Here is a 25,487-nt window from a genome sequence, read left to right on the forward strand (position 1 = left end):
ATATTATAGACTGCATCTTTCTATGCCGTTCCTAGCACCCTCCCCCATGAGTGTTCCTGATTCCCACTGCCTTGACAATTTTTCTTTCTTTCTTTCTTTCTTTCTTTCTTTCTTTCTTTCTTTCTTTCTTTCTTTCTTTCTTTCTTTCTTTCTTTCTTTCTTTCTTTCTTTCTTTCTTTCTTTCTTTCTTTCTTTCTTTCTTTCTTTCTTTCTTTCTTTCTTTCTTTCTTTCTTTCTTTCTTTCTTTCTTTCTTTCTTTCTTTCTTTCTTTCTTTCTTTCTTTCTTTCTTTCTTTCTTTCTTTCTTTCTTTCTTTCTTTCTTTCAATTTTTCTTTCTTTCTTTCTTTCTTTCTTTCTTTCTTTCTTTCTTTCTTTCTTTCTTTCTTTCTTTCTTCATTTATTTATTTATTTATTTACTTTATTTTGGTCTTTTTTGAATCAGGGTCTCCCTGTGGCCCCAGCTGGCCTGGAACCCACAGAGATCTACCTGCCTCTACCTCCCAAACTGCTGGGACTAAAGGTGTGTGCCACCACACCCGGCAAAATATGTCATTTTTAAAAACAGCCATCAAAAATACCATATGACCTCACTGGTCAGAGGAATCTAAAAGAGCCAGAAATAGAGAATAAAATGGAAGTCACAAGAGTTGGGAGGAAAGGGTGAGGTGGACAGTAAAAGGGACCTCAGTGGTTGAACTTTTTGGTAGACAGGAGGAATGATGTCTGTTGTGTTGCACAATATATGTAAAAATAGCCTCCTGCCCACCCAATTCCTGAAGTCCCCTTCCTCTTTCTGCCTTGACCCTATGGTAGGCTCATGTTTAGGTATCAGAAGATCTTTGTGATAGATTGCCCCTCCCTTAATTTCCTCTTGATTTGGTCCTTATCTTGGGCAATTATTTAGTGTCCAGATACAAATCTTACAAATAACTTTTTGTTTTCCCTGTTGGTCTGCCTCGTTCTCCCCTGTAGTTGATCAGCAAGTTAGGTCAGCTTTACCTTTGAGGTATCCCATGTCAACTGTGTATGAGAAATCACACTTCAAAATATAGATGTGGATTATCATCCATCTTTCTAACTGAGTAAACTGAGGCCCATAAAGGTTAAGCAGCTTGTCCACAGTCAAGGTTTGGTCCCATGCCTATGGCTCTAGAGCCATTAGACCCTGTCTGTTAGACTGCTGTTTCTGACTGCCAGGTCTGACTCCTAATCCAAAGTCATGGGATAGTCTTCTGAACAGAATCTTGTACTCAACTGCCTACCACACTGCTGTCGAGTATGTTTTTTCTAAGGCAGAAGGAAATAAGATTGTGATGTCATTCAGCCTTTTTTTTTTTTTTTTTTTTTTTTTTTTTTTGAGACAGGGTCTCACTATGGTAGCCCTGACTGGCCTCAAATTCACAGAGGTATGCTTGCCTTTGCCTGAGTGCTGATATTAAAGGCATGCACCACATATGACTTCAGTCTAAATTGTTAAGTGCTGCTGTTCCCTATAAAGAAAGCCCTGACTCCTCATAGATTGTTATGTTTGTATTAAAATTGATAAGCTGGGGCTGGAGAAATGACTCACCAGTTAAGAGCACTGGCTGCTCTTGCAGAAGACTCTGGTTCAAATCCCAGCACCCACTTGGTAACTCTACACGTAACTCTAATTCCAGGGGATCCAATGCCCTCTTCTGTCCTCTGCAGGCATTGCATGACACGGCTGCACCTAGATACATGCAGGCTCTACACTCATACACATAAATTTTTTTTTTTTAAGTTGGTAAGCCATCTCACGTCTGCAAATGTTAAAAAGGCCATCATGTAGGGATAGGCCTACCAGACCTTCAAGGCCAGTTCTTGCTTCAGGTTGCAGCAAGTCTCCAGGGCTCTGCTGCTTCTTCTGCCACTAGCCTGTGGACCCCCTGGATGCACTCAAATTCTGCTTTGTCCTTCAACTGATTGTTTCCTCTACCCTCCTCCCTGGGTTGGGAACACCTTCTCTTCATCTTTTATGTTGTTCCCAGCATCTTCACTTGAGCTTCCCTAGTTCCCTACTCCAGTAAAGATTGTATTTCATGTTCTCAGGTAGCCTTGAAAACTCCCCAATACTTAGCAGTCAGTTTATAGCAGAGCTCCTTATCAGATCATGCAGTTCTTTGCTTGGAAACCTTTTTTAATCTTATCTGTGTCCCTTTAGCAACTCTCAATGTACAGATGTCCAGCTAGATTTGTTCTTTATAAAATGACTGACATCTTAAGAGTGTACTTAGCCTGAGCTCATACGACTAAAGGGTGCCCAATAAATGTCTAACCAGTGAGTGAATGAGCATGAAACAAGACTGGTGAGGTCTGGCTTGTCTGTTACACAGGATTCTTAATGAACATGGTTCAATTCAAATTCATGCTCCCGGTATTGGGATAACTCAGCAAATATTGCATGCAGTTCAATATGCAGCCATTAAGAATAATGAAATAGGGACTGGAGAGATGGCTCAGCAGTTAAGAACACTGGCTGCTCTTGCTTAAGATTTTGTGATTATTTTCTGTCTCCTAGAAGCGCTGAAGGTGAAACGGCCTCGTTTTGATGTGTCACTGGTTTACTTAACTCGAAAATTTATGGATCTTGTCAGATCTGCTCCTGGGGGTATTCTTGACTTAAATAAGGTTGCAACCAAACTGGGAGTCCGGAAACGGCGAGTGTATGACATCACCAACGTCTTAGATGGCATCGAGCTAGTTGAAAAGAAGTCTAAGAACCACATTCGGTGGATGTGAGTTGGTTTCAAATGTTCTTTGCTCTTCCCCTTTCTCATCACGTGACAGTTTCATGTGGAAGCCAGTGCAGATGGTAGCAGTGTTTTAGAAAAAGATTCCCTAAGATTTTTTTGTGTTGCCTCACAGTACTTAATATTTACATTATTCTTAGGTCTAAATAGGAACCATAGACAGAAAACATCTTTCAGACATCCTAAAAAAGCTAAATGGAATAAGATGATTAATAAATTTTCCCTTTTAATACCATAAGAATGGAACATCTGCTAGTAGGGTTTTTTAAAGAATCTTCCTTAGTGCAAATTTGTATCCAGAAAATCTGTTTAAAACAGTGATTTTTCACAGAGTTGTATAATTCCTAGCCAGAAACCCAGCCCCTCTTGTGATTAGGTAGTTCTGGGGGAGGAGCAGGAATCTGCATTGTCAACAGGTACCTCAGGTGATTGTGATGTTGGTAAACTGACACACTACCCTGAGTGTAAAGCTAGTCAGACTTAACTATCCAAACGGCAGGTGCTAAAGAGCTGGCAGGATTGGGAAGGACCCAGGGAAAGAAGGCCTGAAGATGAAGACATGGATAGAGCTGTGTGCACACACACTCAGGAGAAAAACCACAGTGACACTCAGTCAAGGGTTTCCAATCAGGAAAAAGTGTTCCAGCCTTCAAGTGCATTAGAGACATGACAGGCAAATGAAAATTCAAAGATCATCAAATGACTGAATGAATGTTAAAGGGAAAGGGGTCATGAAGGAGGCTAGTTGTTAATAATACAATATACTGACAACTCTGATATGAATGTGTTACCTATCAGTGCATTCTTAATCTGAAAGAAAATTAGATTTGAACACTAGCAAGCAGATCACAAATAAAGGAGACAGCCTTTCTCTTCATTTCCAAAAATACTGAAGGAAAAGTTGTATATTAGTTATTAGTCATATAAGAGTAGCCACTAATGGTCATGGATTTGATCAAAACACCTTATATGCATGTATGAAATTCTCAGTAAATTATTTTTTTTTTTAAAGTTGCCACTAAAAGGTAAAGAAAATGTGTCTCTTAAGAATGAAGAGGCACACTGGGTATGGTGGTACATGCCTTTAATCCCAGCACTCTGGAGGCAGAAGCAGAGCCAGGCAGATCTCTTGTGAGATTGAGGTCTGCCTAGTGAATTCTAGGCCAGTTAAGGCTACATGGAGACCCTCTCTCAAAAAAACAAAAAAGAAAAGAATGAAGAGAGCAGGGGCGATGGCTCTGCTGGAAAGCACCTGACAACCTGGGTTGAGATCCTTGGAGCCCTTATAAAGGCCAGAGGCAGTGGTGTGTATCTGTCATCCCAGTGCTCCTCCAGCAAGATGCAAGGTGAGCACAAGAGAATCCCCAGAAGCTCACAGCTCAGCCAACCTGGAGTATACAACACAGCAACAAATAACAGAAGAGACCCTGCCTCAAAAAATAATGTGGAAGGCGAGGACCAACACCCAGGGTTGTCCTATGACCTCCACATGCATGCCTTGGCATGTGTGTGCTTACATGCACACACACACACACACAAAATATACACATATTGTACATACACACATTTTTTTTTTTTTAAAGTGTGCCTAGCATGGTGGCGCATGCCAGCACTCAGGAGGCAGAAGCAGGCAAGTCTCTGTGAGTCAGCCTGGTCTACATAGTTCCAGGCCAGCTGAGTGTACAGGGAGACCCTATCTCAAGAAAAAAAAAGTCCAAAAAAAAAGAATGTAAGCCAGTCATAGTGGTATATACCAGTAATCCCAGCACACTCGGGAGGCTGAGGCAAGAGGATTGCTGTTAATTCAAGGCCCTAGCAAAACTTTATCTCAATTCCTCCAAAAAAGAATGAGTACAATCATTATAATGGCACAGACCATATGAAAGGAAATGTGAATGTAGAATTTTAACAGATCGTTTTTAGCCAACACTCCTTTTCACATGTGGAATTGCTGTTCTGCAGTCTCCCAGCTGTTAATGCTGTTTGTTTTTCTTTAAAGAGGATCTGACCTTAACAGTTTTGGAGCAGTACCCCAGCAAAAGAAGCTGCAGGAGGAACTTTCAGACTTATCAGCCATGGAAGATGCTTTGGATGAGTTAATTAAAGATTGTGCTCAGCAGTTGTTTGAGTTAACAGATGACAAAGAAAATGAAAGATATCCTTTAAGTCTGTACCCTTTTTAGAATTCCTGCCTCCAAAGTAGGTTAAGTATTATGGTAAGCTTAAACTTGAGATTTAATTACATATTCAAAATATAAAATTAGGCCCTTAAAAGTTAAAAAGTTAAAAGTTTAGTGGTATAGTCTCAGACCTATGCAGCAGTATGTGCTGGCTGTAGCTTCTTTGTATGGCACTTGGGTCAGAGTCTACATGGCAACCTTGGTTGCACAGTGACAAGCCCAGGTTAAGTTTAGGGCTTCTACTTAAAATTGCAAGTGACTCTGTGTGTGTGTGTGTGTGTGTGTGTGTGTGTGTGTGTTGTGGTCTCTGCATTTCCAAAGCAAAGTACACAGTCACTGGGGTAGTGTCTGAATTCTCATTGCCACCATAGAAGATCACTGTGGAAGACATCAGTCCTCAGGAACTAGGAGACATTTGTCCTTGGTCCCTGGCTTTTCCTGGGTCTCCCAGACTGTCCTGTTTGACTTTTCAGTGCCCTTTGTGAGTGTTGCTAATTCTGAGCCTCATTTCCTATTCCCCTCTATCTTATTATTAGTTACTGATTTCTTACTGTGCCTAATACATAAATTGAATCTTACCATGGATTTCTGTGTATAGGAAAATGCATAGTGTATAACTAACCACTTCCCTTCATTGTGAGTTTGTATCCCATAAAAACTAAGGCTCTTCTAATGCCTGCATTCATATATTATTAGAGACGATGATCTGCCCAGTTTGTAGCATTATGCTTAAAGATCCTTGACCAGGTTTCACACTGGCATATGTAACCTATCAGGATATTCACAGCATTCAAGCCTTCCATGAACAGATTGTTATAGCAGTGAAGGCTCCAGAGGAAACCAGATTGGATGTTCCGGCTCCCAGAGAAGTAGGTAACCCTGCGTTGTGTAAAAGTCATAGAGGGAGGTAGTTTAGTAGCCAAGTCTGTGACTGTTGCAGTCACTTGCTCAGTAGCCACTGTGTACTTGTCAAGCTATATATGTGTTAGCCGAACTATTCAAGGCCCTTCATGTATTTTAACCTGTTTTGATTAACATAAATGAAGTAATCATTGTAGCCTCAGAGAAGAAGAAAGGGAACACAGAAAGGAACACACACAGTAAATGGCAGGACTTAGTATAGAGATAGGGAGTTTGACTTTAGAGCTTGGGTTTGTTATGGATTTGTTTGTTTGTTTGTTTGTTTTTAATGTTTGTTTTTGCTTGCATGTATGTAGGTGCATCACATACATGCAGTACTCACAGAGGCCAGAAGAAGGCGTCAGATCCCCTAGACCTGGAGTCACAGACAGTTGGCCATCATGTAGGTGCTGGGACTAGAACCCTGGGCCTCTACAAGAGCAGCCAGTGGTAATGACTGAGCCATCTCTCCAGTTCCTCAGTGCTTATTCTTAATGGTGCTGTTGCTGTAATGCTGCAGAGGAAATCACTACACTGGCTTTAGCCTTAGAGTTCCAAAAGTAATCTGGCAGTCAGGTCTCAAGGGATTAACAATTTACTAACCAAACTCAGAAAAAGACTGAAAAATAAGCTAGAACACTGAGTTACACATTTAAAATATCTGTGTAAAATCAGGCATCTTATCTACTACCAGCTGCTTAACACATTCTTTCCCTTGCAGGAAAGTTTGTGTTGAGAGCTAATCGTCATCAGAAGGCTGCTTGGTAAGGATGGAGTCAGAACCAAAGACGGTAGCCCTTCTTGGGACAAATCATCAAGTTCTGACAGCCTGGTAGACCCCAGTGCTCAGTCCTTGACTGCAGTAGTGAGGACTGTTCTCCCCATCCTCCTCCTTCTGTCCCAGCGGACTGCTGTCCAAGTGAGACCTTGTCACCTGACAATCATCAGTCCTTTGTGGAGCAGTTCACTTTTGCTTCATTCACATTCAGATTGTGTGACTTGATGATTCCTTGTTTTGGGTTTAGATACATTCCAAGTACCCAAATATCATTTAATGTGAGTTATTCCACAGATGTTGAAACACTTTTTAAAAAAAATAAATAACCACTAATTGTCAGCACAGCATGATAATCCATTCTGCAGCAAGTGATGGGGTTTTGGTTTCCCAGTGCTCCCAGCTGCTTGACTGTCATCACTAAATTGCTCTGAGCCTTTATGTATATCCAAAGCCTCTCTCAGTCCCATTTAGAACTCTGTGTTTGAGGTCCTCTTGGTTGGCTGTTCTCCGCAGCATGATGGTCAGTAGAGTCTTTGACTCCTCAAGGCTCAAGGGGGTCTGTAGGTCTAGTGCAGGCCTGGCACAGTGGTCTTTGGTCTACTCTGGCTTCCTATTCCTTCATGTAAATAGTTTCATTGGAACAAGTCTGTTTGTATAGATGTTGCCCCTGTCTGTGTTTATGGTACAGTAGCAGAGTTAACTAATATGATAGGGACAGTGTGGCCTAAAAAGCCAGAAATAGGTTCCGTTTACCCTTTTTTTTTTTTTTAATTAAAAACAAGTTATGTGTATGTTTGGTTCTGTGTATGAGTGAAAATGCCCACAGAGGCCTGAAGAGGTCATTGGATCCTCTGGAGCTGGAGTTACGGGTGGTTCAGGTAGTTGTGAGCCACCCAGTATGGGTGCTGGGATCTAAATTCAGATCCACTGTGAGAGTAGTGTGTGTTCTTAACCACTGAGACATCTCTCAAGCCCCCAAGAGCTCCCCCTTCACAGAATGACTTAGTGGCTTATGAAGTTCTGTAGACTGACTGGCAGTCGGGAACAGCATTATTTTCTTGCATCATTAAATGATACAAGGTTTCCCATTCAGACTGGACCTGCTTTGGCACTACAGCAGCTGAGTACAGAGGTGGTCTAACTTACCTGTCTGGTACTAGGAAGCAGTAGCAAGGGTTACATAAGAAATCTGGAGTCCCTGAGAAGGCACATCTCCCCCAGCTTGCTTGTACAAGAGCCCAGAGAAGCATGGAGCAGGATGGACAGCATGTGGACAGAGAGAAAGTGGACTTGAGAGCTAAGACAGCTCCCAGTGAAAAAGACCAAAGAATCATCATATTTAGTCTCTCGGTATAATATGCAACCAATTTCTTAATTTCTCATAGGAAATTAAGAATTGTAATTATTTCCCAGTCAATAAATCTGAGGCCAAAGGATGCAAAAGTCATTAGTTAATAGTTCTTCTCTTATGTGACTTTTTAAATTACATGAGGCGGCGCTGGAGCAATGGCTCAGTGGTTAAGAGCACTAGGTGCTCTTGCAGAGGACCTGGGTTTGATTCCCAGCACCCACATGGTGGCTAACAATCATCTGGAACTCCAGTTCCAGGGGGATCGATGCCCTCTTCTGGTCTCTGCAGGTATTGCACAACACAGTGCACTTACATACATGCAGGCAATACACTCATATGCATAAAATTAAAATAATAAAATAATTTTTAAAAAATTACATGAGGTGCATTTTGACTTGATCTTTTCCCCTTGGATCTTTTAACTGTACAGAAGAATAGCTTTTCCTGTTATCTCAGTACCTCTGCATTGGTTTAGAAACCTAAACACATCCTTATATGAGACCATAGAGTGTTCCAGACCCCCTTGTTGTCAGAACACTGATTTTAACTCAGTTTGACTTTACCAGTAAAGGTCAGCCCCTGGAGTAAAGAAAGATAAGTTGGTGGAGGTGGGGGTGCTGGAGAGAAGGCTCAGCAGTTAAGTGCATTGGCTGCTCTTGCAGAGAACCTGGGTTCAGTTCCCAGCACCCACATGACTGTTCACAACCACCTATAACTCAAGTTCCAGGGAATCTGATGCCCTTTTCTGCCCTCTGCAAGCAATATACACACGGCACACTTACATACATGTAGGCAAAACATTAATACACATAAAAATAAAGAAAGAAAAAATTTGAAGATAGGCTTTCAAGGACTCAGACATTCAGGTGATACTCTGAAAGTATCAGTGCTCCACAAGCCAGTAGCTGCCCTCATTGAATTAGCCAGTGGTTTACAATGTGACTATGGCTAAGAGCACAATTTCCTCAAATGCATGGTAGAAAGGAAACTACTAGAATTTGTATCTTCAGGAAAGCCCTTTGAACTGCGTTGTAGCAAGTGAAAAGCTGATGTGTGGATGCTCGTGTTCATCTTGGTTGTGTGTCCCTTGCCAGGATTCTATCACGGTACATATAAGGAGCACCAAAGGACCCATTGATGTGTATTTGTGTGAGGTGGAGCAGAACCACTCAAATGATAAGACACCTGATGGAGTAGAGGTCTCTCCATCCAAAAACAAACCTCCAGAATGCACAGAGGAAGGTAAACAGATCAATTTTGTGATTAATGTTAAAATTCTGACAGTTTTCAGTATGTAATATGAATACATATCTTTAAGATGTTTTTGTGCCAGGTATGTCAGTGCACTCCTAGAATCCCAGAACTTGGGAGGCTGAAGCATGAGGATCCAAATCATAGGCCAGCCTGGGCTACATAGTGAGACCCTGTCTCAAAAAACTTTGTGGCTAAGTTGCAGAGTTTTGGTGTTGGTGAAAAAAGCATTAGAGTCAGTCCTGTGGGGGCAGTAGCTTGTGGGCTCTTGGCAGAGAAGATTATCTATATTCCATGGCAGGGGCTTTCCAGCCACAAGCTGGAGTTCCTGTTTCTTCTGTGAACACAAAAAGGTCAGTCTTCTGCCATTGATGTGGGAATGTGGGTTCTTGACTGGGGACTTACTTCTTTAGTTGAATTATGTGCTCAGTTGCCATTCGGGCTGTCACTCAATTTCTCTTATGTGTCCTGTTTCAGAAGAAAATCCTCAGTGAGATGAAGAGTCACTTGAAGTGAGCGACTGATAGGGAAATTAATTGAGGTCTTTGGAGCATCCTGCATGGATAAATTATGCACTGGTTTGATCTTCAGCAATAAGTCTCCCATGACATGCTCTCCTCAGTCTGGATTAGCGGTAGTATAAAGGCCAGTAGCAGCCTTGAGTAGCTCCCTACTTAGGTCACTGGAGAATTACATTCCCACATTCAAAATCAACTCTAGATAATTATTCACTGCTTTTTGTCAGTGAAATAAATTTCTTGCCTCCTGAACTAACTTTATCATGAAGAATATCACAGAAACAGATGGTCAGGTCTGGCACAGTTCATCATGGACTTGCCTTCCCTGAAGGATGATGTCATGTGTCACAGAAGAATTGCCTTACACTGGTTCACGTTTGCAGTTAGGTGTTGTGAGTTGGCTAGGTCTGCACACAGAGCCAAATGTGTCTGTATATAATCTTTAATAAGATTACTTATTAAATATGTCTAAGTGACACTTTTACCCTTGAACAGCCAAAATAATGTATAGAGAGTGACAAATGCTCTAATTTCCTGAGTATCTATAACTTAAAAGAATCCTCTGGATGAGGGTTAGAGGACTTTTTCTAAATTTCTACATGTAGAAGTATTACAGATATACTTAAAGTATTTTAATATGGTTTCCCGATGCTAAAATTAGAGTGGAATATGTCTTGATTTTAAGCTGCCTACAGAGTCCCTGTGTCCCAATAGATTGGTGACCTGTCTCAAGGCTTTAGGGGCAAGCCTAGAAATGCCATCGGGCAATGGATCAGTTCATTGAGGGTGAACTTGGTCCTGGTGAAACCTGAAAGCCTTCTTAGGCTTTATCAAGCAGATTTTATAGTGTGTCTCTGTATGCAGCCTTGCTCCTCGGCCAGAGGGGTTTTACCTCCTATGCGTCGTACCCTGCCCACTCTCCAGCTCTAGCCTTGCCTTTCCAAGCACCTAGCTATTTCTACCTCAGTGGGTAAATCATTTACCCCTCTGTGCCTCCGTTTACTCAGTAATTTACCATTAGACTGTGAGCTCCTTGAGAGACCTTATAGTCTTTGTTCTTTCTCAGCGCCTTGCACCATGCCTAGTCCATTCAAAGTGCCCAATAAATGTCTAGCAAACCAGTGAGTGGGTGAGTGTAAAGGGGGGCTGCTGGAACCTAGCTTATCTGTTGCACAGGATTCTGGAAAGCATCATTCACATTTTAATTTCTTACTTTCATAGAAAGATTTGAAGCAACTTGCAATAAAGACCATGTGTAAGAAGATTTAAAATAGGGATCCAAAATTAAAATTTATTTAAAAAATAATGCTGAGTGCTTTGGATTCCTGTCATCTAAGCTCAGGAGCTTTGCCACTTGTACTCTATGCTGGACGCCAGGTCCCCGACCCCAGCAACCTCTGCCTGTTTATTACAAGATACTTAAGAGACTACCAGTAATCACTGTGGCCACCTTCCAGGCATTTCCTTCTCTTTTATACAAAAAGTTCTTTGAAGTCAGCCAAAGAAAAGCCTAGGACATGCTCCTTTCCTCTTTAGACTGCTAGTTGGTGAAATGTGACAAGATATGGAACACAAGAGGAACAGCAAAAGGGGTAGAAATTAAGTTTGAGACATGTTGGATGGAGGCAGAAGTCCTGGCACCTGAATTTGGGGGTCAGGTGCCTCTGGGAAGAGCTGGGATTAGGAGAGTGCACTTGGCAGATGTTGGTTCATTTGTGATGGTTGAGCCTGGAGAGGAGCTGAGCTCATCTGATTGAACATCATAGGCAAGGAGAGGCCCAAGAGCAACTGTGTCTAGAGAACACAGAAGAAAACCCTTCTGAAGGAATGTTGGAAGGAGGAAAAGCTGAAGGTAATGTCCCACATCCCAGGAAGCATTGCCAGAGGTGAGCAGCAGATCCTGGCCTGGGCAGTAGGACAGATGATCTGCTTTACAGGACATTCTGAGGGTATGATATCATGTCACCAAGAGTCCTTTGTCAATTGTAAATGTGTTTTATAAATGAAGTGTCTTCATTACTCTGTCTTCTGGTGTTTGGCCTCTTCCTTTTAGAACTAGTAAAATGGATGTCTTGTGGACTACTTTCCAGGCCCCCCTTTTCTCCACTACTCCCGTGTGTACCCTCCTGACTTTCATTTATGTCAACAGGGGCAGTCCCCTATGAGCTCTGATGGGTTCTTAGGTCTAGACCTAAGATCTGTGCCTTAGTGCCCACATGCACACATGTCACTCCTTTCTTCAGGCATCCACAATGACTATGGGTAAACAAGTGGACTTGGAGCTTGGCCAGCTGGCCTTGACCACAGTGGCTTTATTCACTGGGCCTTTATTGTCCCCTTCTCTGTGTACAGTGAAAGTAATGTATCCAACCAAGGTTCACATCATTTTTAGCCAATGTTTGTAAAAATTTAGGCTGTAGGGAAAATGACTCTCTATATACAGATATGTGTACCAAAAGAAGGGAGTTTGCAGGGAGAGTTCTAGTGTAAGGTCTCCCCAGAAGATACCCAATGTCAGCCTGTGGCCTCCACTTGCATGTGCACACATGCACTTCACACAGATTTTTTAAAATACACATTTTGGGATTAGAGATTACTCAGCAATTCAGAGCACTTGCCACTCTTGCAGAGGACCCCAGTTCAGTTCCCAGCACCCACGTGGCAGCTCACCACCATCTGTAGCCCCAGTTTCGAAGGTGCCAACACCCTCTTCTGACTTCTACAGGCACCGGACATGTACATGGTGCATGTGCATACATGCAGGCAAACACAAAAACATTTTTAAAAAATACACCTTCTTACCCAGGGGACCCTGTAGTTGTCTGTTTTTCCCTATGTGGATATTTGCAGTACCTGGAGACATGTTTTTGGTGCATCACTGGAGGGTGTGCTGACCTAGGAGCAGAGAACAGGGATGTCAGCAAACATGACGTATCATAAGCCAAGCAGATTTGCCCTCTCCAGAGTTAAGTCAGTAAAAGGTAAGTAACCTGTGTAATTTAGGAGTAAAATGTTAGGCCCGTCTGTCCACCAGCCTAATGTCATGTCCCCAGTCACCTTTGTCACCTTGACTCCGATTCCCAGATTTCTGTGTCTCATTTGACACTGGACATGGAAGAGAGAAATTATTTACTGGGATAAGCCATTACAGACTGCATAGGGGTCCTATGTTATTATGGACTAAATTATCCTAGTAAAAGAAATCTCCAGACAGCTGGCTTAAATAATAATAAAGTATGTTTAGAAAAATCGAGAGATAATCCGGAGTTGGTATTTAAACTTTTTTTTTTTTTTTCTGAGATAGGGTCTCCCTGTAGCCCCAGCTGGCCTGGAACTTGCTGTGTAGACCAGGCTGGCCTTGAACTCACAGAAATCTGCCAGCCTCTGCCTCCTGAGTGCTGGCACTAAAGGCATGTGCCACCATACCCAGCTTGGTACTTAAATTCTTTTCAAGGTTCTTCCCAGGTGGTTGCCATGCTTGGCTTCTACTACCGAGGTCACTTCGAAATGCAAGGACACCCAACCACTGCTGCCATACTAGCCAGCAGAAAGAAGGAAGGTACTGTTAGGCACTTCTACAATTTGCAGCCTTAAACTGACATCTTAACCACTTAGACTTAAAGATGCAGGCTTGAGTCCAGCGCAGCCGGTGGCCAGCAAGCAGCCAGGGTTCTGCTGCTAAAGAAGGGAAGACTAGATACAGGATGTGCTTTTCATTATAAGAGTCATCAAGCTCTGGTTCATCCCTTCTAGGGACTGGAAGACTTCAACTAGTTTTAGCCAGCTGACTAAGAGAGGCAGTGACATGTGGTGACCTAGTAACCACAAAGCCACAGGTTCCAGACCATGATTCCACAAGTCACCAGAGTCACAGCCAGCCTTGATCCCTGAGGGAAAGCAGAACAGCCTCTGCCAGTCTACATGCAGTCCATGAAATGTGTCAAATCAGGATTTATCAAGAGCTAAATTATTACTGCAACATAATCTAGCCTACTTTAGTATGTCTGAGGACAGCAGTCTTCCACAGTCCAATGAGTAAAATCATAATCCAGTCAGAACAGCCTCACACCAAACAGGACCTGTTATTACTTGCTTCTGATCAACAAAGTTGAAATATTGATCACTCAGTAAAATGTTACTGAATCCACTGGTTGTATGAAGGGATCTAACAAATATGAGTAATGATTGGCATCTAGTGGAGAATTAATTATTCAGACTTGCTTTGCCTTTACCTAAGTATCTACTACTAGAGAGTAACAGAATTTAAGAGCCATTTTCAGATACCATTCTGGATGATAAGTAAAATCACACTAATTGTTCTGTTAAAACCTAAATGACAAAACTTGGTGAGAGGAATAGAGAGCTGATTTGGGGTGGGGGGGGCATTGAAAACACTGTTCTTTCAGAGGACCTGGGCTCAGTTCCCAGCACCCACATGGTGACTCACAACCATCTGTAACCCCATTTCCAGGGGGTCTGATGCCCGCTTCTGGACTCTGGGCACTGCTTGCACATGGCATGCACACACACACACACACACACACACACACACACAGGCAAAGCGTAAAATTTTTTTAAAGCTTCATGAGAAGCTGCCACAGTTTAAAAAAAAAAAATCAGGTGCCAGAGGTGGGGAGGTGGCCTGGGGAGATAGTTTAACCTGTGAAATGCTTGCCATGGGAGCATGAGGAACTGTTTAATCCCTAGCACCCACATTTAAAAAAAAGAAAACCCAGTGTGGTGGTACATGCTTGTAATCCTAGCACTGGGGAAGCAGACAGGATCCCTAGGTTCACTGGCCAGCTAGTGTACCCAGTTGGTGAGCCTCAGGACAGTGAGAGACCTTTGTCTCAAAAAACAAAGTGGTGGGGCTGGAGAGATGGCTCAGTGGTTAAGAGTACTTGTTGCTCTTCTAGAGGAGCTGAATTCAGTTCCCAGCTCCCACATCAGACAGCTCATAATCATCTATAACTAGTTCCAGGGGATCTGATGCCCTCTTCTGGCCTCCACAAGCACCTGTGTGCACTTTGTACACACACATACACACACACATATGCAAGCAAAGCAGCTAATACATAAAAAATAATAAACCTTTAAAAGCCAAAAGTAAAAGTTGGGCATAGTTCTCCCACTCTTGTTAGGCTTAGAACCTGCAAGAGAAGTGTAGTCAGGGTGGTTCGCAGAGCCCCAGTCCCAGGGTAACCGATAAAAAATAGAAGCTGCTGCTGTGAGGCAGCAGACACTATCCAGCGTTCCCTTCCCACCCATGGAATGGCAGTCCCAGCTCTGTCCCTGGCTTACCCCCACAGACACACCTTACACATAGAAATTGATTTGAATGGCATTTCTTTGCAGTACTCATTCTAGGATCCTAGGTTGATACCCAAGTCCATCTTGGTCATGAGTCATTTCTTAGGGTTTTGTTCCAGTAGGACATTTTGCCACATGATCTGAGCTGACAAGTGCACACCAGCCCCACTGGGAATGCAGCCACCTGCCTCGTCCTGCTCTCTTTTGTAACTGGTACAAGACTTGGCTGCAGTGATATACGGCTCCTTTGTCCGGGGGTTACCATATACTCTGAATTTTTCTCAGCATGCATGTCTGAGAAACAGCACTTCCCTAGCTCCCTGTTTACAGCCTGAGACCACAGTGAGAGGAGTAAACCCTGGGTGTTCAGCAGTGCTGTCTACAAAGGTAGCAACTTCAGCTGTTCACACCATTCCAAAGTTCCTGTGCCAAGAATGCAAGCCCACTTGGTCTTCAAGCTGGACGTGTTTCAACAGAACCACAATGCTCATGGATGCAGAGGCTGTGTGGTTTAGAGCTGGGAAGTGTTCCCAGGCATTTTTGCAGCATTTCAGCCATGAAGCACAGCCCCTAACATGCAGTGTAGGTGGAAGGAAAAAAAAACATTGACCCTACATCAGATTAGTAACCAGTTACTTTGCATGTTTGCTCTAGATGGCTAGCCCCCGAGGGTAGCTGGAGGACTAAGGAAGAAAGTGGAAACAGAACAGCAAAATTGATGGGGGGAAAAGATTTACCCAGAGATGTGTGGGGCCCGTTTCCTCTAAGTGTTCATTGTTGTTTATGGCCAATTTATTCATAAAGACAGGAATTGGATTTGAAGCCCAAAGTTTCCTTCATCTTTTTTTACTGGGCTTCTCCTAAGGAGTTAATGAGCCTCTTTTTAATGCAAGGTTTCTCTTACACTAAAGTGCACAAGTCTGAATTCTGCTCTGGACTGTGTTCTTGATTTAAGAGAAGTGGCATTCACATTGAGAAGAGAGAAAAGGGAGGAGCAGAGGACATCACTCATGGGTTCCCTAGTACTCACCTCATGCAAAACAAACCCCAGAACACGCAGACGTGGTTCTCACACTTCATCATTCCATGTGTTAACAGAGAGGTGACGTTGACTTCATTTTGCTGGTTTGTTTGGGTTTCTTGGGAAGGGACTGTTTGGGTTTTATTTGCTTATTTATGTTTGCACATGTATGTGCATGATATATGTGTGTGGGCCCTTGTGTGGATATCAGAGAGAGAACAACTTTGTAGAGTCACTTCTCTCTTCCCACCTTCACATGGGCTCCAGGGATCCAACTCAGGTTGCCAGAGTTTCAAGGCCATCCCTTGTATTTATTTATTTATTTATTTATTTATTTATTTATTTATTTATTGTCTTTTTGAGACAAGGTCTCCCTGTAGCCCCGGTTCTTATTTTATTTTAATGTGTACTTCTGTTTTGCCTGCCTGTACCACGTTGCAGGCAATACCTATGGAGGACAGAAGAGGGCTTCGGATTCCCCTGGAACTGGAGTTAGGGACAGTTGTTAGTCACCATGTGGGTGCTGGGAACTGAACCCAGGTCCTTTGCAAGAACAACCAGTGTTCTTAACCACTGAGCCATCTCTCCAGCCCCAGGATTCTTTTTATGGGGGGGAGCAGGGTGAAGGAGGGGGAGGGTTAAGACAGGGTCTTCCTATGTATACAGCTATAGCTGGCATGTAGACCAGACTGACCTCAAACTCATAGCTCACAGAGAACTGCCTGCCTCTGCTTCCCAAGTGCTGGGATTAAAGGCATGCAGTACCTCACCTGGCCATTTTTTTTTATTTTTTGAGACAGTATCCTCACTAGGTAGCCCAGGTTGGCCTCAAATTAAGCAGCAATTCTTTCACCTCAGCCTCCCAAGTATTGGGGAGCATGTATAATTGCACCCAGCAATATAACATTCTTGAAAGACCAAAATTAAGGAAGTGGAACACAAACTGATCTGCTGTGCCCCAGTTACCAGAGCACGACAGGAGACCGTTGCCTGTGACTGAGCAGCCTGAAGCTTTGTGTTGAAGAAACATTCTGTGTTTCAGCTGCTTCACTGTCAGCACCCTGACTGGAATGCTGTATTGGAACTCCCTGGCCATTTCCCAATGAGGAAATTAGGTGGAGAGCACACAGGACCTCTCCATATTCTTGAAACTTCCTGTGGCTACAGTTTATCAAAGTAAAAGGCTTAAACAGAAACAATCTAATGTTATTTACATTAGAAAGTTTTTCTCTGATTTTCAGTCATCTTCTAATCTCCTTCATGATACTGTTCTTACCCTCACAAGAGCTTAACGTGTAATTATTAGTTTAAAAATGACCATTCTGGGGCTGGAGAGATGGCTCAGCAGTTAAAAACACTGGTTGTTCTTGCAGAAGACCCGGGTTCAAATCCCAGCACCCACATGGCAGCTAACAACTGTCCATAACTCCAGTCCCAGGGAATCCGAAATCCTCTTCCTGTCCTACACGGGCATTGCACAACACGGGTGCACTTACCCACATGCAGGCAATACACACATACACATAAAATAAAAATAATAAATAAAATTTTTTTTAAATGACCATTTCCATCAACTTAATGTTTAGAACAATTATTCTTTTCCACTTCTTTCCATCTGTCTGTACAGTTAGGGGCTGGCAAGATGGCTCTGCAAGTAAGGGCATTTGGTGCCAAGCCTGACAACATGATTTCAAAACTTAGAACCCACATGGTAGAGAGAACTGACTCCCGAAAGTTGTTCTTTGAACACTATACATACATTATGGAATGTGTGCATGTTATATAGATACACACACACACACACACACACACACACACACACACACACACCAACAAATAAAAAAATGACATTTGAGGAGGAAGCATAAAAATTTACTTCATGTTAATAAGTTGAGGAAGGAAGGAAGAAGGGAAAAAAGGAAGGAAGTTGTATGGATTTTATTGGTAGTGTGGTTTCCAAAGTAAAAGCATCAAATGGCTGAGGAAAAATAGTGTAAAAAGTATTTTTCAGGGGCCTGGAGTTATAACACAATTGAGTGTCTAAAATGCACAACCCCTGGGTTTGATACCTGGCACTACATAAGCAGTGTGATGGAGCATGCCTGCAATCCCAGTGCTTGGGAGGTGGAGGTAGTATATCAAAAGTTCAAGGTCAGGCTAGGGAGGTGACTCAGTGAATATAGCACTTACCTTCCACGTGTGAGGACCAGAGCTGGGATCCCCAGAACCCATGTAAAGTAGATGCAGTAATTACATCTGTAATCCCAGTACACCTACAGCAAGATGGGAGGCAGAGACAGGAGAGTCCCCAGATTCTTAAGGGCCAGCTAGCTTGCCATACACAGTGGCGAACAACAGCCTCAAACAAGTGGGCAGGTGAAAGCCAAGCAATACCTGACATTGTTCTCTGACCCCCACACATGCACTGTGACACTATGCACATGTCTGCACTCATGAACACATACATATACACCATACATACCTATTGAAGTTCAAGATCATCCTGGGCTGCATGGTAAGTTTAAGGTCAGCCTAAGATACATGAGGCCCTATTTAGGGAGGGAGGGAGGAAGGGAGGGAGGGAGGGAGGGGGGGGGAGGGAAGGAAGGAATTGAAAATACATGCATATAAATATAATCATTGTCCTCTTCCCAGCCCATAACCTCCCCCTGTCACACATGGCCACTGCACTGATGGAGATAACAGTGCTGAAGAAGAACATTTTGGCCATTCAGAGGAAGCATCTTTCATGTGTATCCATTTCCTTTCCCCGGCCCTTCAGCCCACTTCTGCTGATTCACTGTTTACCTGCTGATTATCGTGCAATGACAGAAGGTAATGAGAACCTGATGAGAGACTGATTAATATGCTTTCAGTTTTTCTTAAATGAGGATTTGCCATTGGCTTCTGCCTAACTACAAGCAGACGTGCCAGGGAAGATGGGAAGAGCTAGGACACCAACCCTGGAGAGCAGCTGGTCCAGGCGGCGTTCACAGTGTTTAGAATCAGACATTGCTGCTCTGTTTTGTAAAACGTCCCGTACCCTGACTATTTTCTAAATAATTTCTGGTTGACTTGGGTGGTAATATTAAGATAAATAAAAAGATGTTACTGATGGAAAAATCAGTCTTGAAAGGAATATTAAAATGCTATTTCATTAAGTCTTTTTAAATTCATTTTCATTGAACCATGTGGTGACTTATTCAATCACAGAGTGATGAATGAAAATAAATAGTGTAACTGACTTGCTGTTGAAAGTAAGGCAAGAGATTGCTCTGTGCTCAGCAGTTTTCTGAAGGTACTGAACATTGTGTCCAAGATGTGGTAAAATTCTTTCAGATCCTCTACAGTCCAAAAAAAAAAAACCATCATACAGGGCTAGAGAGATGGCTCAGCAGTTCAGAACACTGGCTGCTCTTGTAGAGGACCCAGGTTCAGTTCCTAGCACCCATGTAGCAGTGAACAACCATCTGTAACTCCAGTTCAAGGAGATCTGATGCTTTCTTCTGGCCTCCATGGGTATTGATGCACAGGTGCACTTACATGCAGGAAAAATACTCATACACATAAAAATTAACTTTTTAAAGTACAAAAAAAAATCTTTAAAAAATTACCATCATGGCTGGAGAGATGGCTCAGCAGTTAAGAACACTGGCTGTTCTTGCAGAAGACCTGGGTTCAAATCCCAGCACCCACATGGCAGCTAACAACTGTCTATAACTCTAGTTCCAGGGGATCCGACAGCCTCTTCTGTCTTCTGTGGGCATTGCACAACACAGGTACACTTACGTACATACAGGCAATACACACATACATACAAAATAAAAATAATAAAATATTTTTTAAAAATTACCATCAAGAGCCGGGTGTGATGGCACACGTCTGTAGTCCCAGCACTTGGGAGGCAGAGGCAGGCGGATCTCTGTGAGTTCAAGGCCACCCTGGTCTACATAGTAAGTTCCAGGACAGCTGGGACTACAGGGAGACCCTGCTTCAAAAAGACAAAAAAAATTACCATCATACAACGATTTAATTTTTGTAGACAGGCTTTCATTTCATAAGTCACTTAGAAAATCTATTTATTGTTCTTTGAAAATATATTTTGTAATCGTTTAGAGTTGTTCTCAGTTGCACTGCTCCCCTGTGGCACTACCAGATTATGATGCACAAAGTTAAATTAGGGCTGGGGGTGCAGCTCAGTGGTAGAGTGCTTGCCTAGCATGCATGAGTCCATGGGCTCCATCTTCTGAACTGGAAAAAAAGAGAGAAAGACAAAGGAAAGTTAGGTTGAAGTATTATCTAATGTTTGGGCAGGTACTTGTGGCAATTTCAAACTATACCTGAATCTTCTTACATATGCAATTGTCTAAGTCTTATCTACTCAAAATAATGACCTGTCCTGTGGCAGCTGTAATGCAGTTTTATCTTCCTGCTGCTTTATCCAGTGAGTACCATCATCTTCATTGTAGAAAGGAGGAAGCTGGGGCTCCAGAGTGTGAGCAAGGTAGTTGGCTAGGACTCCATGGCTGTAGAAGACATAGCCACAGTGTGGACCCCCAAGCAGGCAGTGTCATTCACAAGCCCACATTCCTTATAAAAACAGAGATGACCTCTGGTCAGACTGTGTGGTTTGGGGCCTTAGAGTTCTTCCAGCTCCTGTTACGCACTGTAGACGAGGTCTTAGTTTTCAGACAATTCTTCAGGAGTTCAGGTGAACATTAACTCTCTAACTGGGGCACCTGTGCTACCCAGCCCATTTCTCCTGCCACTGACCACTTCTTTCCTCCTTTGACCAGTATCTATGAATACACATGGGATACTGAGGACAGGTAACAAGCAGCAAAGCAACTCAACACAGGACTGGGTGCTGAGCTTGGTTCTACAGGTCACTAATACCATTTAATCTCATCTGTAAACTCCCAACAGTTTGTATTAAATGCTCCTAAGATTAGATATCCTGGGAGTGGTGGTGCATGCCTTTAATCCCAGCATTTGAGAGACAGAGGCAGGTGGATCTTTGTGAGTTGGAGGCCAGCCTGGTCTACATAGTGAGTTTCAGGCCAACTGGGGCTGCAAAGAGACCCTGTCTCAAGAAAACAAAAACAAAACAAAAAAAGATCACATGGATGGATAGATGGATGGATGGATGGATAGATGATAGGAGATAGATAGATAGATAGATAGATAGATAGATAGATAGATAGATAGATAGATAGATGATAGATAGATAGATAGATAGATAGATAGATAGATAGATAGATGATAGATAGATAGATAGATAGATAGATAGATAGATGATAGATAGGCAGAAAGATTCTATAGTAACTCTATAGACTTTTTTTTCATTTATTGTATGTGTGTGTGGTATATGTGCACATGTATGCATGCCACAAAATGTTTGTGGAGGTCAGAGGACAACTTGTGAGAGCTGGTTCTCTCTTTCTACTATGTGGATTCTGGGGATCCAACACAAGTCTTCAGGTTTGGTGTCAGATGTCTTTACCTGCTGAGCCATCTCACCAGGCCATAGATATTAATTAAATTGTGTGTGTGTGTGTGTGTGTGTGTGTGTGTGTGTGTGTCTGTATGCACACATGGGGGGATTGCCCACATGCCTTATGCATGTACAAATGCCAGAAGAAGGTACTAGAGGGTACTAGGTGTCCTCTATTACTCTCTAGTCATTCCTTGAGGCAATCGCTCCCTGAACCTGGAGTTCGTGCTTTCTTGGCTATGCTAGAATCCAGCAAGCCCCCCAAATCCTCCCATCTCTGTCCCCATTGTAACTTGGATTCCAGGCATGCCAGAGACACCTACCTTGTTTCCTTGGAACTGGGATCTGAATTCCAGTCCTTGTGATTTCTCAGCAAGCACTCTTAACCACTGAGCCATCTCTTTAGCCCTCCAGGTGTAACCTTTTAGATCTTGACTTTAGAAATCTGAAATCTTCATGCTCAACTAGGCTATTTGATTTGAAGTATTTTAAGTAAATCATGGAAAAATTATCTGCCACAGGACTAGGGATGTAGCTTGGTGGTAGAGTTCAATCTATACTTCATAATGGCTCAAATAGGATTTTCAGAGCCTTATGAAAATTTACAATACAGCTTAAAAAGAGTTAAGGAAATTGGGGCAAAGGGTAAAGAAGGATAGAAACTAACATAACCAGGTACGAGGTTAGACCCAGAAGGCATGCTGTGAGAATCTCATTCATTGCATCTCATGCTAAGAATAACCCAGTACGTCACTTTCTCCAAAATGTGGCTGCTTCTTCAGGAATCATCCTCTTTGTCATTGATGGACCTTCTTATCCTTTTTTAGACTTGCTTCTTTCTGGCCTGATGAGGAATGTACTGCCTGATTTTGCCCTTTGTTTGTTGGTGTTTCCCCCTCTGACAGACAACCTAACAGCTTGGAACAACAACAACAACAAAAATCACTTGAGCTTTTAAAACAAATGATAGTGAGGAGCATTTGAGGATTCATTTGTCAAGCGAGTTGGAATGTCTTCTGTGGGCAAGCTCATGTTTCCAATTTGGGACTCAGCAATCAGCTGCGTAGCATCTCATATCCGCTTGACGTCAGCACTGAGTCCTGTGGTATCTTTAGTAGCTTGCTGTGCACAGTGATACCGAGGAAAACAGCTTGCTTGACATATGTTTGTGAAGCTACAACTTGGCAGTGGGAGCAAGATTTTCTTCTAGAAATTTCTATCACCACTACACACAGTGGACAAGTCTGAAAAAATGTTTCATTTTCCCACTGGTTCTCCCTCTCTTGTGTTGGTCATATGCTGCACCCTTCATGTAACCAGGACCTGGGCTATGTAAACACTGACGGAGCTTCTTCCATCAGCATCTCAAATGGATGAGCTGAATGTTTAAAAAGGAAAATGAAATGCCAGTGCCCCTGTGTAGAGGGACATTATGTTTTACATAAATTGCAGCATGTATTATTTTTGTTTTGTACTGCTGTTCAAATGAAAAAAATACACTAAGCACAAAATTATAAAATTATAAAAATCAATGTTATTTTTTTCTTAAAATGATGTGTGTGTGTGTGTGTGTGTGTGTGTGTGTGTGTGTATCTCCTATGTGTGCTTGCATATGGAGGCCAGAAGCAACCCCAGGTGTCATTCCTAGGAAGCTGTCTACCTTGTGTTTTGAGACAGGGTCTCTCACTGACCTGGAACAGGACAGACAGTTCAGCTAGGTTGATTGAACTGGACCAGTAAGCCCCAGGGATTCGCCTGTCTCCCATCCTCAACACTGCTCAAGTGTATCATGCTGGGCTTTTTACATGGGTTCTGGTGATTAAACAAAGGTCCTTATGCTTGTGCATTTAAGGCTTTACCTACTGAGTTATTCCCTGGCCCCTTCAATGACTTTTTAAAACTACATTTTATTTTAAAACTCCCGCTTCCTGCACAATTTTCTCTATCATTGACATCTTGTGTTGGTGTGGTATATTTGCTACAACTGGTAAAGCAATATGGATATAATATTATTAGCAAACACCATTTTCCACTGGGATTCATTCTTTCTGCTGTATAGTTTAGTGGATTTTGACAAGGGCCCAGTATCATCATTTACAATATCATACAGAAGAGTTCCACATCTCAAAATCCCCTGTGCTCTACCAACTAATCTCAACTTCTGTCTATCTCCCCCAACCCTAACTGCTTCTAGTATTTTTACCATCTGTATAATTTTGCCTTTCCCAGATTAGCATACAACTGGAATCATACAGAAAATTTTTCTTCTTCTACTTCTCTTCTTCTTCTTCTTCTTCTTCTTCTTCTTCTTCTTCTTCTTCTTCTTCTTCTTCTTCTTCTTCTTCTTCTTCTTCTTTCTCCTTCTCCTTCTCCTTCTCCTTCTCCTTCTTCTTCTTCTTCTTCTTCTTCTTCTTCTTCTTCTTCTTCTTCTTCTTCTTCTTCTTCCTATTCCTCTTCCTCCTCGCCCTCGCCCTTGCCCTTGCCTTCGTCTTCGTCTTTTTGAAACACAATCTGTCTGTAACTCCAGCTGTCCTGGAACTCACTACTCACTGTGTAGACCAGGCTGGACTTCAACTCACAGAGATGATCCGCCTGCCTCTGCCTCCCAAAGGCTGGGACTACAGGCGTGCGCTACCATGTCTGGCTGCCTTGGCTTCTTTTTAAAAATATTTTATTATTTGGGGCTGGAGAGATGGCTCAGCGGTTAAGAACACAGGCTGTTCTTGCAGAAGACCCAGGTTCGAATCCCAGCACCCACATGGCAGCTAATAACTGTCCATAACTCCAGTTCCAGGGGATCCAACAGCCTCTACTGTCCTCCATGGGGACTGCATGACACAGGTGCACTTACCTACATGGAGGCAATACACACATACACATAAAAATAATAAAATATTTTTTAAATATTATTTTTACTTTATGTATATGAGTGTATTGCCTGCATGTAGGTAAGTTCACCCATGTTGTCCAATGCTCAAGGAGGTCAGAAGAAGGTGTTGGAGTCCCCTGGAACTGGAGTTACATATGGTTGTTAGCTAGCCACCATGTGGGTACTAGCAATCAAGCCTGGGTCCTCTGCAAGAGTAGTCAGTGCTCTTAACTGATGAGCCATTTCTCCAGCCCCTAGATTAGCTTGTTTTTTTTGTTTTTTTTTTTTTAATTTAAATGGCATCTGTTTATTTTGTGTGTGTGTGTGTGTGTGTGTGTGTGTGTGTGTGTGTGTGTGATGGGGGGTACACATGTGCCACAGCACTCATGTGAAGATTAGAGAACAATTTGCAGGAGGTGGGTCTGTCCTTCCACTATATGGATCACAGAGATAAAACTGAGGTCCTCAGGCTTGGTGACAAGTGCCTTTACCTGCTGAAACATCTCACTTGTCCCAGATTCTTTAGTGTGTGTGTGTGTGTGTGTGTGTGTGTGTGTGTGCGTTTATGTGTAGCACATGTGTTCAGGAGCCTGCAGAGGCCAGAAGAGGGCATCAGATCCCCTGGATCTGCAGTTACAGAAAGTTGTGAGCCACCATTTGTGTGCTGGAAACTTTACCTGGGTCAGCTGCCAGAGCAGTAAGAGGTCTCCTGTGGTTTGAGAATGTCCCCCATAGGCTCCAAATATTTGAACACCTTGTCCTCAGTTGGTGGCGCTGTTTGGGAAAGGTTATGGAACCTTTAGGAGGTGTGACCATGCTGGAGGAAGTACATCAGTATTGGGCAGACTTTGAGAGTTCATAGCCAGGTCCCATTTCAAGTTCTCTCTCTCTGCTTCCTGTGCCTGCTTGAAGATGTGAACTCTCAGCCTTCTGCTACAACTGCCTGCCATGCCTCCTCCACCCTCTGGAACTGTAAGCCAAATAAACTCTTCCTTGTCTAAGTTGCCTTGGTCATGGTGTTTTATCACAGCAACCAAAAAGTCA

The 25,487-nt window shown here is 42.8% G+C and overlaps 1 protein-coding gene across 2 annotated transcripts in view; it reads left to right on the forward strand.

Moving 5' to 3' along the window:
* Window positions 1-11,773, forward strand: part of E2f6 (E2F transcription factor 6) — a 19,054-nt gene extending 7,281 nt beyond the window's left edge. The window contains exons 3-7 of one of the 2 annotated variants that reach the window (XM_029554587.1): window positions 2,540-2,756; window positions 4,771-4,926; window positions 5,706-5,820; window positions 6,169-6,254; window positions 9,075-9,154. In XM_029554587.1, coding sequence (XP_029410447.1) covers window positions 2,540-2,756; window positions 4,771-4,926; window positions 5,706-5,820; window positions 6,169-6,225 — 545 coding nt within the window. In that variant the 3' untranslated portion in view covers window positions 6,226-6,254; window positions 9,075-9,154. Of the gene's footprint in view, window positions 1-2,539; window positions 2,757-4,770; window positions 4,927-5,705; window positions 5,821-6,168; window positions 6,255-9,074; window positions 9,223-9,708 lie in introns of those variants that run through there. The other variant, XM_008850104.3, reaches the window with a different exon arrangement.
* The last annotated feature ends 13,714 nt before the right edge of the window (window positions 11,774-25,487 follow it).

Source organism: Nannospalax galili, unplaced genomic scaffold (assembly GCF_000622305.1).
Source record: "Nannospalax galili isolate Female #2095 unplaced genomic scaffold, S.galili_v1.0 scaffold100, whole genome shotgun sequence".
Taxonomy (NCBI): domain Eukaryota; kingdom Metazoa; phylum Chordata; class Mammalia; order Rodentia; family Spalacidae; genus Nannospalax; species Nannospalax galili.